Genomic DNA, 13,219 nt, shown 5'->3' with positions numbered 1-13,219 from the left:
ACTCACTCACTATGTGACCTCGGAAAAATTACATCAGCCCCGAGTCTCAGCCATTTCATCTGGGAACAATACCGGAATCTGCCTTCTAAGGTTGTGGTGGGGAATCAAATGGCAAATACTAAGTTCTCAAAAAGTATTATTCCTACATGCTTTTTATAGAAGTTTTTCAATAATTTCAAGATTTCATCGTTTTCCTTTTCTCCTAGATATTACTGTAATGTAAGAAAAAATGAGGCCCTGGCTGGTTGGTTCAGTGTAGAGTGCTGGCCCAGCATGTAGATGTCTCAGGTTCAATTCCTGCTCAGGGCACACAGGAGAAGTGACCATCTACTTCTCCAACAGCCCTCCCCTTTCTCTCTCTCTCTCTCTCTCTCCCTCCCTCTCTCTCTCTCTCTCTCTCTCTTTCTTACTCTCCCACAGCCAGGGCTCCATTGATTCAAGCACATTGGCCCCAGGTGCTGAGGATGGCTCCATAGGGCCTCTGCCTCAGGTGCTAAAAATAGCTTGGTGGCAAGCATAGCCCCAGATGGGTAGAGCATTGGCCCCAGATGAGGGTTGCCAAGTGGATCCCAGACAGGGTGCATGTGGGAGTCCATCTCCCTTCTTCTCACTTGGAAACAAATAAAAATAAACAAAAGAAAAATGATAAGGATAATACTCATATAGTTGATAAATGACTTCTCATTCTATTCTGTAAAAGTTCTTATATGATAAGAATTATTATAGCATATTCCAAATGGGGAAACTGAGGTTTTAGTAAAGAGACTTAAATATTAGCCACTGATGTAATCAGGATGTAAATTCAGATCTTGTAAATCCCAAATTCAGTAACAATTCCATTCTGCTCCACTTTTCCCTCCACCTCAGCATGCAGGAAGGAATCTAGGTTGATCAGTGTTGATATAGGGCTGTGAGGCCCTCGAGGAGAAGAGTCACGTTTTAATCAGCTCTGTAACCCTACTGTACCTTAGGCCTGGCACACTGCAGGTGCTCGGCCCCAGTCCATTTCATGAATGAATATACACGTCCTCATTTCCTGTGATCAGTACTGAGATTCCCCTTTAAAACCACACAAAACTCTCCACATTTTCCTCATGCCTGGCCCCAGAGCTCAGCTAATTATTTTGTTTCTGAAGGGCTGAACCCAATCCTATTTAACAACCATTTATTTTATATATAAAATAGAAAAAAAGTCTTCAGCGTTTCATTAAAATCAGTTGCTTTTGGTCTAATAAGCCAAACACATGTAATAAAATCATTCAAAACATTACCCGAGGTAAATGTTTAAAGAAACCTGAAATATTATTAGTTCAAACATTTGATTTACCTAGGAATACATGTCACGAGCTTTATTTATTTATTTATTTATTTAACATTGTGCTTAATGAAAGGACTCAGTTCTTTATTTCAATGTTTAATTCATAGCGGCAGCTTTAAATATTTATAAAGTTTCCTGTCATTCTGTTTAGTTAATAGACTGGATGGTTCAGTTTGTTGGCTAAGAGAAGGCAGTGCAATTTCAGCAAAGGAAAGCTCTTTATCTTTTGGAAAATGTGCTTAAAGAAAAGAGTGAAATACAGTTTTTTGAACTCTGTAAGGTCTTTGGTTCTCATGTGTCACCATAAATTAATCAGGTAGCTCTCCAGGACTCGTCCCTCCTTTGTAGGTCTCGCTGTACAAGGGGTCCCCTCGGCACTTCATGAGTTATGACGGAGTTGCCTCTTTCACTCATCAAGTTGCTCAGACTTCAACTTGGAAAGCAGGGGAATCTACTCTCACTAGGTCAGTTTTCACAGCATGGCTTTTTGATACCCTCTGCTAGGAGACTCATTCCTTACCTAAGTTATTTTTCCTGTGTACAATGTAACTTTATCATAGTATTTCATTCATTGTCATTTCCAGAGAATGAGTAGTTTTCTAGGTAAGTTAGTTTTAGGAATCTTTCATGTTTGCATTACTTTTTTTCAAATATAATGTTTTTCTTCTTATTTCTTTTTTAATGGAGAGCAAGAGCCATCAGATCATGACCTCACACACCAGTTTTTATATTGGCATCTGCTTAGATTTTCAGTTTCCTCTGCCTTCGATTTTTAGTCTCCGCACCCAATCCCACACTGCTGTTTCTTCCGCTGTCCTTCAACTTCCTCCAGAAGTGTTCTACTCTCTGCCAAATGCCCAACTTGGACCTCTAGGTTTACTTTTTGGCCTTTTGTATACAGAGTTCTGTTGCCAGACAACCCAAGTTGTTACAAAATGTGAATTTACTTGTGTTAAACATGACTCAATAGGAGTCCAAAAGACACTGATGAGTAAGTACCTAAGATATAAAATATAGGCTTGCATCTAGAATATCAACTCTATCATAGTTTTCTCAAAGATCATTCCAAAACTGTGATCTTAAAAATTCCTAAATACACCCTTAATCTTTCTAGTCTCCAAGACAGAATGAAGGAGCGATACTAAATTTCTGTTTTATAAACAGAAACAGTGAACCAGAATCTTACTTACACCACATCCTAAACTAACCAAGTTCTCTGTAGCTCCAATAAAATAACAGAAAGTGATCCCCCAATATCTCCAGTACTCACCTGGCACCAGACACAGTTATTAGAATAGTACTGACTCTATTTCCTATGCTGTAATTTACATCCTCTGACTGGTCTATGACTACTACTTTGTACTTCTTAATCCCTTCCCCTTTTTCACCCAGTACCCAAGCCACCCTCCCCACCGGCAAACATTAGTCTGTTCTCCATATCTATGAGTCTGTTTCAATTTTGTTTGTTTTTGTCCTTTAAATTACTCATATAAGTAAAATCATATGGTATTTCTTTTCTCTGACTGACTTATTTCACTGAGCATAATATTCTCTAGGTTCATCCATTGTATTGCAAATGGAAACTATAACTGAAAATTTTAGTATGTAAATACATAAATAAATATTTTTTTAAAATAACACTTAATTTAAATACATATATACCTTTAGGGCACATTAAATAAAATCAACATAGTCTCTGTAAGGCCTATAGTAGGCACGGTCACCATCATAGCCGCCTGGCCCATGCAGGTTCACATTTGATTCAGACAGTCAGTAATGAAACAATGGAGCCAAGAACTGGTGGGCCATTAGCTTTAATCCTAGCTTGCACCCAGCGGGCAAGTAAAAACACACACTGGGCTCCAAAACCCACTCATTCAGTGCTCACAAAGCTCCTGACTTATCCGAGTTTCCTAGAATCAAAGGTTTCTAGTTCACCAGACTTATTCACCTCTGCTCCCCATCTCCTTCCTTCTCTCTGCACAAACTCTGCATAAACTGGTTTTTCCCTCAGCACTCCACCATCTTGGCTGCTTCTCCTGGCCTCCTCCACATGGCCTTTCTCTGCTCTTCTCTCTAATGCTAATCTCAGGAACTGAGAGAGAGCAAGCTCCCAGTCTGTCCCCATTTTATAGTGTAGAAATCAAAACCTTTAATCCAATATACAAATAAGGAAGTCTCTGATACAAAGTCACTTATCTGAGGCATGATGGGATTCCTCATGAGAGTGCACCACTCCACATCAAAAAGGGTGGGAAAGGCTTAGTCCTAAAACCAAGCCCCAGGCTACAAGGATCCTGCCTGCCCACAGCCCACCCCCAATACACATTAATATAATCATGCCCATCCCAAGCAAGAAGGGCAACTAATATCATCACCTGGGCGATGGGCTTCTATGTGAGCAGCACCATCTTTAACAAAGTGAGCATAATATATTTTTTCTGCCCAGTAGTTTTCCAGAAAAGTCTCTGGCTTCAAAAGCTTAGTCACTGAAGCCAAGTCTGAGCATGTCATGTAATCTCTCTCACCCATTTCCTTGTATGAAAAATAGGAATCAAAATATCGACCTCTTAGAGATCATTTGATAAATACATGAAATAATTACAGAGCACAATTTCTGAGATAATAGCGGGTCCACAATAACACAATTAATCATGGCTAACTTTTCAAACTAAAGTACATTAAAGTTTTAAAACCTGATCCCCCAATTTAAGAGAAATTTGAATCCCCTGTGATATCATAAAGAATTAACAAAGACTTCTCAATGTTGTAAAAAAAGGGAAGTGACTATAAAATGAGGTCAACAGAGAACAAGGTATTACATAAAGCTTACTGCTTATTTACAGAAGCAGAGGAGCATCGAGTAGAAATAGAATGTAAGGTTGTACTTGCTTACACACCTGCTTCAGAGTGGTGAACGTAAGTGTATTCACCTCATCAACCAGGCTGAGGATTGTGGAAAGCTTAGATGCCCATGCCTTCTAAAAGGCGAAAGATTTATGCAATCTGAAGAGAAACCAGAGTACGCCCATGCCTTCTAGAAGACGTATGGATGTACGGATGATAGAGGTGAACAGATGCATACATGTATAAATAAATACATGGGTCGACTGGCAATAATTATCAAAAGTATGGCATCTAGTAATTTCAAACATGATTTTACATACTTTATCTAATGTAAGTTCACTCAGGAATGACTTTTAACAATAAACTTGAATGCTGAACTAGAACCCAAAGATTGGTTAAGGCTTCCTTGATAAACATGGAACACAGAGGGTTAGAAATAGGAAGGTTATTTTACACTTGGGGCATCCCATGAATAAAATCAAGGTTGGGGAGCATAAATTAGTTTATTATTTGGAGAATAAAATGAGAAAGTTTTGTTTTTTAAGTCCATTAAGTGAAGATTAATTTATTTCATTGTTTAAATCAACAACTTAAAAGTCAACAATGTGTTCATTTTTTAAAATTAGACTTTACTTTCTTTCACTTCAAACCCTTTCCATCAGTTGAGATGAAGACTGCTGCTTTTAAAAGATACTTTTGTTAAGAATAATCTAGAGTGTGAATCATTGCTTTAGGCCAAATGATGCATACTTCTTTACTTTCCCCACTGGGCAGAACAATTCTTTAAAGGCAAATTCTTAAAAATATATGATAAAGCCTAGGAACAACCCAGATGTTCACCATTAGGAAAGTTTGAATAAATTATAATTGTAATACATTCTCACAATGAAGTACAACATATCTATAAAAAGAAATGAGAAATATTTCTCTATACTACTACGGAGTAATCGCCAAAATACACCACTAAATCAAAAACAAACAAAAAAGAAACACCTTAAGGTGGAGAAAAGTATGTATAGTGGAGTACCATTCATCTAAGACCAGAGGATAAACTATAAAATCAAAATAAATTTACTTGTGAGAGGAGGGAAAGAACATAGTGATGGCTTAAGGATGGGAGCCAGGCTTTTTGTTTGTTTGTTTATTTGACAGAGATAGGGAGAGGGACAAACAGGGACAGACAGACAGGAAGGGAGGGAGATGAGAAGCATCAATTCTTCGTTATGGTGCCTTAGTTGTTCATTAATTGCTTTCTCATATGTGCCTTGACTGGAGGACTAAAGCAGACCAAGTGACCCCTTGCTCAAGCCAGCGACCTTGGGCTCAAGCTGGTGAGCCTTGCTCAAACCAGATGAGCCCGCGCTCAAGCCGGCAACCTCGGGGTTTCGAACCTTGGTCCTCATTATCACAGTCGGACACTCTATGCACTGTGCCACCGCCTGGTCAGGCAGGAGCCAGGTTTTTAATACATCTTACTTTTAGATTTGACTTTTGGACCATGTAAATATTTTATATGCATATAAAACAAAATTAAATATCAAAACAATCTCTCCTTAAAAATCAATAATAAAATGAAACAAATTAACCTAACCAAGTATGAAGTTGGTGGTTTAACCACATGGAGAAAAACTACCCTAAACAACCTAAAACATAGTAATTTTATTGTTATATTCCTTTTGGAATATACCCCAAGGACACAAACAACTAAAGACAAGAAAAACCAGTTTACACTGTTTTCTGGTAATCATATTGCTGCGGATAGTATTAGTATTGTTATCTGAGAATACTGTGAGTTAATGGAGGATAAAACAAACAAGTAATTACATGATATTCTAATAATATTATCTGATGTATCCTAAGAACTACTATTCTCAGCATGGGAGAAAGAAGACACAGATATACTTCAACCCTCTGAAAAGGCATTCAACAATGACCAACCCAGAGTAAGAAATACTCCTAGAGTCCTAATCATAACCATACAATTATATTTCTACTCAATGGAACCAATGTTTCTTGAAGAGACAATTTGAGGTCTGCAGCATAAAATATGCCAGATAAAGATGGAAAATTTTTTCTACTTTCATGTCATACATGTCTAAATCCATGATTTAAGATGGATTAAAGAAAATTAAAATAAAACAACATTAATTGGTCACTAATGAAAGATGCTAAGGAACAAAAAAAAAATTTAAAAACTGGTAAGACCCTGACTAGGTGGTGGCGCAGTGGATAGAGCGTCAGACTGGGATGCAGAGGACCCAGGTTCAAGACGCCGAGGTCGCCTGCTTGAGCGTGGGTTCATCTGGCTTGAGCAAAAAAAAAAGCTCACCAGCTTGGACCCAAGGTCGCTCGAGCAAGGGGTTGGCGCATGATCAAGGCACATATGAGAAAGCAATCAATGAACAACTAAGGTGTCGCAACGAGAAACTGATGATTGATACTTGTCATCTCTCTCCATTCCTGTCTGTCTGTCCCTATCTATCCTTCTCTCTGACTCTCTCTCTGTCCCTATAAAACAACAACAACAACAAAAAAAACTGGTAAGAAAGTGAAGCAACCACTTTGTGAATGTTTTTCTTAAAAGAATTATTCAAATTAATAAGTTTTATAAAGAAGTATGAGAACCTCACTTTGTAACCGTTAATAAACCAATAGATCCAAGCATTTATCAGAAAGAGCTGCTATTTTACAAAAAGAGGAAGATAACCAGTCATTTTGTGTCTCTTGATACAGTTACACTTGAAACAATTTCACACACACACACACACACACACACAATGAACCCAAATATGATAAATCTAGAGTTAACCAATTAACAGAAAACAGAACATGAGAATAAAATTAGTCAGAGAGGGGAAATTCTTTATGACTTAATAACTAAGTTTCTTTAACAAATAAATTTCAAGGGAGAGAAAAAAAGAGGAAAGACAGAATGGGGAATAAGAGGGGATGCAATGAAAGAAGGGACAGAGGAGGAAAGTGAAGGATGGAGAGACAGAGAGAGGGAGACAGAGAGAAAAGCAAGAATGAAAGCAGGGAGAGGTTTAAAAAGTCTTCAGAGACATTATCACCCAACTGCAACGCACAAACCCTATTTGAAACCTGATTCAAACTGTAAAAAATAAAAAGTCATAAAACTTATGACACAATTTGAAATTTGAACACCGATGGAATGCTTGAAACTCGGAATTGTTAGCATTTTTTAGCTATAATAATGGTAACATGGATATTAATATCCCTCTTTAGTTTTTAGAAATACATTCTGAAATATTTATAGAAAACAAAACATAATTGAGATGTATTTCAAAATAATACAGAATAGGGAACTGTTTTGGGGTACGGAGAGGTCAGGACTGGTCGTGGGTTAGTAAATATTAGGGCTGGATGCTGAGCATCCAGGGGTTAATTATACCATTCTTTTTAACGTATGTATTGTGAAATTTTACAAAATAAATAAATACTAAAAAAAATAAGACATTCGTTAGCAAAGTGCACACTCAGTACATACAGCTTTGTTTTGAAATACAATTTATTACTGAAAGTAACCAGGACTCCTTAAAGAAATGGATTCTCTCAAGTCTGAGGGAAGAAAAGTACAGAATGAGCCTGGAACACCTTGTACTAGAAAGCAAAATCATTTATGAATGAGGAAGGCAGGTTAAAATGAATCTGGGTAAATTGAGACAGCAGAGAAAAATGATGACTTATAAAACACTGAATGAAAAAGGAGGCCTTCAGTCCATAGTACTATTCAATAGCAAAAAGATAAAAGAGAAAAACCAATTATTCCAGCATACTGCCAGCCAATCAGTATAGAAGAAATAATAGAAGTATAAAATCACTATTTATCAAACACCAGTTTAATTATGGTTTCAGGCAAAGAAGACAAATGCATGGTGCAACCTGTGGGGAACAGCTTATCACTGACATATAAGATATTCACCCAGTCTTCAGGATCATAAATTCATATTAATTGCATATAGAAAAATAAAAGCGTGTTTACAAAAGGGAGATTTCTTGGACATCTCCTTAACCCAGTGGTCAAACTTCCATCACCAGTAAAGGAACCATCTAACAACGTGCCCTTCTTCTGATGATGCAGCAGGAGGCGCAAACATCAGCTACGCAGGAGTTTGGCCAAAAATGTTTAACTGGAATCTAATCATAGAGAAACAGGCAACATCAGCCATTTGATTTGGAGTCTTCAAGAATTTTAAACACAAAGCAGCGGACCTGATCTAGATTCAAAAAAAACCCAGAAAGATCACATCAAATGCAACATATGGCCTTTGTTCGAATCCAGATGGGGGTGGGGAAGGGAGAAGCTATAAAGGAAAATGTGACAATTAGGAAAATTTAAATATGACTGTATATAAGTATAATTTTGTTTCCTTGTTCAATTTTTTTAAGTATTGTAATTCTGTTTTTTAAGCTAAAAACAGTTAGTGTGCCTCTGATAACGCAGCATATTCATAGGTAGATGTAGAAAGAGAGAAAGCGAAGATTGTAAAATGTTAACTGTTGAATGGATCTACGGTGAAGGCTGCATGGGTATTTGCTATACTTTTTTTTTTTTACCTTTTCTATGGGTCTGAAAATTTCAAAATAAAAATCTGACTAAGAATAAACTAGTGAACTACATACAGGTAATGGGGCGTCGTTGCCTTTGCTCTTCTGGGTCCTATCCGTGGAGTCCTCTTTCTGATTGACAGCTTGTTCTGCAAATGATACCTCCAGGTTGATATCTGTTTCAGAGGCGGGTGCCTCCTCAGGGACCAGTGGGGTCAGCTCCTTTTCACCAACAACTAGGCTAGATTCCTGGTCTGTGGGGAAAAAACAAAAGACCCAATTTATTTGTCTATTTTTTTACTTCTAATACATTGACTATATGAAAAAAAAACCACTGAGAAAAGCGCTATTTACTACAGGCAATAATTAATAGTTATTTTAATAGTAAAAAGTATACTCGAGGAATCCTAGCAATGGTGCATGGTGTCTGTGTGGAGTAGGGGAGAGGGAGCAGCCAGGAGAAATGTGGTGACTAGAAACCCATTGTTCAATTGTGGGATCTTTTTTTGAGGTCACAATTCTGGGTCCACTTCCAAAACATTGCTAGATAATCTCAAAATCTGAATGAAAACCTCACAAAAATTTTATAGACTGACATGTTGTTTTATTTAGGTTAGTTGTGACCTGTCTTAGAACTAGCAATATACTATTTAATTGCTTCACAGTAGAACTGATTCCCGGAATACTACCCCTTCCACACCCTGCATTTTTTCATTCTGGAATGTTACCTACCTACTAGAGTAAAAATTTACAAACAAGAGTTACTGCCAAAAACTTACCGCCGTAGGAGTCAAGTCGGGCAGTACTTGGTACAAGAATCGATAGGTCTTGCACCTGATTCTATCAGAGACTATAAAAAGTCCTACAACTATAAACCTAGTCAAATAACTTCCAGGCATTTACACCAACATTTCAAGAGTATAATTTAACATTTGTGTTTGTTTGTTTGCTGTTACTTCTACAGGAAAAAAAAAGCAAAAACAATATTTGAAAGCCTTTTTTGCTGAAAACACCAGTTTTAAGCTTTAAAGAAAATCCTTCTAAATTTTACTATTTGATAAGTTTTTGGTTTTACTGCAATTTACACTTTAAAAACCCTGAAACCTATCACAGGATTACTGTTATTTCCTCGTTGTAGACATTTAAATCATGGGCAGCAAAACTGAATTACAAAATAAACTCACACAATACATTTATATATTATATACTGTTATGACAAAGTGATGAAAGGTTGTTAATTTAAAAATGTAATAAATATATGTAATATATACATATTATTAAAAGTTGCTGCTTTTAGGGAAAAAAATTCTTCCTAGTAATTTAAATTAAAAACAAAATTGTTTTTGTTTTTCTCAAAAGAAAATTAAGAATAGGTGTAAATGTAGCCTGATTCACTCTCACTCAATAAGCAAGGTGGGCTATCCATGGTTGTGTGACCTGAGCAGTCACACGGGAGGGACACCATGCCATGCTTTGAAGGGGCCTGCACTGGGTTTGATGCTGTGCTCTTACTTTCTTGAAATCTGAACAAGGAAGCCTCCATTTCAGTTTGCACAGAGCCCTGCAGACTACATACCTGCTCTTAGTGGCATCTCACAGTTAAGAATGTAACTAATAAGCATTTACCTATGTCAATCCTAAAATAAAAATAAATTTGAAGCTCTTTGATAGCATTTATCTGCTGTCATCTATGTCATGTTATATGTTTCCAATAGCCTGTAACAATTTATTCAATTAGAATAACTAGAGCTTCATTCTATTAATTTTTAAAGTCTTTTCCCACTGGTTTACACTGTTTCATGTTTTACTGTGAATATAGGTTGGTTTCTCAGAAAACCATTTTATGAGAAAAAAAAAAGATTGGTCATTTTCTTAAATTACAAACTAGCTTTCCAGAATGTAATTTTTATGGACAAAAATTTTAAAACTGTTTCTTTTTCTCTTCAACACCCTCAGGTTAGAGTTACAATAAATACTACCAACTCTCATCTATGAAATGTCTTGTACTGAATTCAAAACTACATAGAAAAAATTATAATTAAGTTATAACACATTTAAAACATATATATTTTCTCTAAAACATGGCAAAAATTTTAAAAATGTATATAAAAGCATAAAAATTTAAATGGCGTATCAAGTCAGGGGAGAGAAGAAAAACAGTGGTAGAGGAACATAGGGATGTTGTAACAAGAAATGAATGGTTAGTTGGTTGATGAAAGTATCCATGAATCAATGATCTATTCTCAAAGAGAAAAGCTAAGAGAATGCTGAGATAAACTTTGGCTCTTAAAGTCCTCAAGTGTAAATAATGTAATTTCTTTATTCTCCTTTGGTAATGAGATAATCAATAACATTGGGTTACAAATAGATATTTTACAAAACTCCTTGAAATTTTTCAATTGTCTGAAATATTCTAGCTTTCATTTAAAAAAATGAATTTTCTGCCTGGCCTGTGGTGGCACAGTGAATAAAGTGTTGAACTGGAATGATAAGGTCGCCAGTTCAAAACCCTGGGCTTGCCCAGCTAAGACACATACTAAAAGCAAGTACACATTGATGCTTTCTTCTACCCCTGCTTTATCTCCGTCTTTCTAAAAATCAAAAAATAAAAACTCAAAAAAAGAATTTTTTTCTTCCATGAAATTAAAAAGAAAATAAAAAATATATACATATAAATGTGAAACTTTTATAAAGTGGGCATTACTAATATAGCTTAATGCATGTAAACACTGGGTCTTTCACAAAAATAGAGTAGTAGTATTTGTTGAAAAGTTAAGACTGATATTTAGCAGTAGATTAATGTGAAATGTGACAACCCTTACAACATTACCACTTTATAACTTTCGCATTTAGAATAAGTATCTTTGACTGAACATGTGTAAAAACCCAATGTCTAGGGAAAACATTTACAACAGACTATGTCATGCATGCGATTTCAAGCAGAAAGAGCTTGACATTCCAACTCTAGACAATGTTTGCCATGCATTTCATTCAGAACCTTTCAGTATCTGCATAACACTAGTTAATTCACTGGCTAACGAAGGAGCATGACATGGCCCAAAACAGGTGCAGTAGTAAATTCTCAGTGACTTGGATGGCGCTACACACATTCTTACTGTTCTGATTGGAGGCTCCATGCCCACTTCATGACATTCCAGCAAAAGCAGATGTAAATCAGACAAGTTTGCCACACTTCCCTTGCCTGCTGCAAGCTAGCCTGGAAAGTGCTCCAGTAATGAACTCGTCTTCCAGGACTTCTATTTATAGAACCTACATCACCCTCTCTGGCAAGGGAGGAAAACATCAAGAAAAGACAATATTTTCCTCAGTATTCATTTAGTGATTGCCAGTCACTGTTGCCCAAAGCCTAAAGCATATTGACACTGGCACAAAAGGTTCACCTGTCTCTCTTGATGACCCAGTTCTCCAGCAGGCCAGCCCTGGGAACTCCAGTTCGTTTGTCACTTCAGTGTTCACTGTTATGTAGACTTGGGGAAGCACCCAGTCATTTCATTCTGATATAAGAAAAACACAACTAAAGAAACCTCCATAGAATTATAAAAGGAAGTGCTCTTATAGATATAAATATATAGACATATATGTGCACATACACACACTTGCATATATACACAGATGTCTATGGGTGTGTGCATATGTGTGTGTGCGTGTCTTTTAAAGGCAGGAGAGTTCTCAGAAAAGTATAAAAGAATGAAAACATACAGATACTGGATGCTCCAGTACTCCAAAACGCCCTATATAATCTTGGACTAACTCCTGATTCTTACAGGACGTTTGGGAACTTTTCCCAGTCCTCCACAGTCTACCTAATCCTGCTGCCCAAATGTTTCCAATCCAAATACAACACTACTAATGGCATAGACACTCCAGATGCCAGGTCTTAAGAACATAAACAAAAGGACAAATCTCCTCGTTAGAATCTGCAGCCACAAACCACCTTTGTTACAGATTTTAAATAATATACAATTAAAAATTAAATTTTAAAGCTTAAGTCTATTATTTTAATTTCGAACACTTTTTCTTTTTGTAAATAAATGAAATAGTTATAAATTCTTTCTTGATAAGTACTAATAAGGCTTAATATCTATTTTCATTCATTTTGAATTTCTAATCCACTTCTCAAACAACAGATATAGAAGATGAATAGTATATAAAGGAGAATCATAATAAATTGTTCAAAATAACTTACACATTTTTTAAGTTTCTCTAAATTTTCTGAAAAGTAATCCAGATTCACGGGCTGCACTTAACTAGCTCAGCAGCTTTGGAAAATGACTTCACCAGATCTTTCATCTATTAACTTAGTTAAACATATCTACATAGTACCTGGCACATGGTGAGCATTCAAGGAAAGTGATTATGTATAGAGATGTTAAAGCAGAGAGATACACAAAGATTAACTAATTGTCATCATCATCATCACTCTCACCATCAAAGGCTCACTATATGCTCAGCCTTCTGTAATTA

General features: G+C 36.4%; 1 protein-coding gene across 2 annotated transcripts in view; it reads right to left on the bottom strand.

Moving 5' to 3' along the window:
- Nucleotides 1-13,219, bottom strand: part of ARHGAP18 (Rho GTPase activating protein 18) — a 130,640-nt gene that overhangs the window by 42,554 nt on the left and 74,867 nt on the right. For both annotated transcript variants that reach the window (XM_066373266.1, XM_066373267.1), the window contains exon 5: nt 8,810-8,988. In XM_066373266.1, coding sequence (XP_066229363.1) covers nt 8,810-8,988 — 179 coding nt within the window. The remainder of the gene's footprint in view (nt 1-8,809; nt 8,989-13,219) is intronic.

Source organism: Saccopteryx leptura, chromosome 3 (assembly GCF_036850995.1).
Source record: "Saccopteryx leptura isolate mSacLep1 chromosome 3, mSacLep1_pri_phased_curated, whole genome shotgun sequence".
Taxonomy (NCBI): domain Eukaryota; kingdom Metazoa; phylum Chordata; class Mammalia; order Chiroptera; family Emballonuridae; genus Saccopteryx; species Saccopteryx leptura.
Note: the sequence above shows the minus strand (reverse complement) of the source record. Positions and strands in the feature narration are given on the sequence as shown.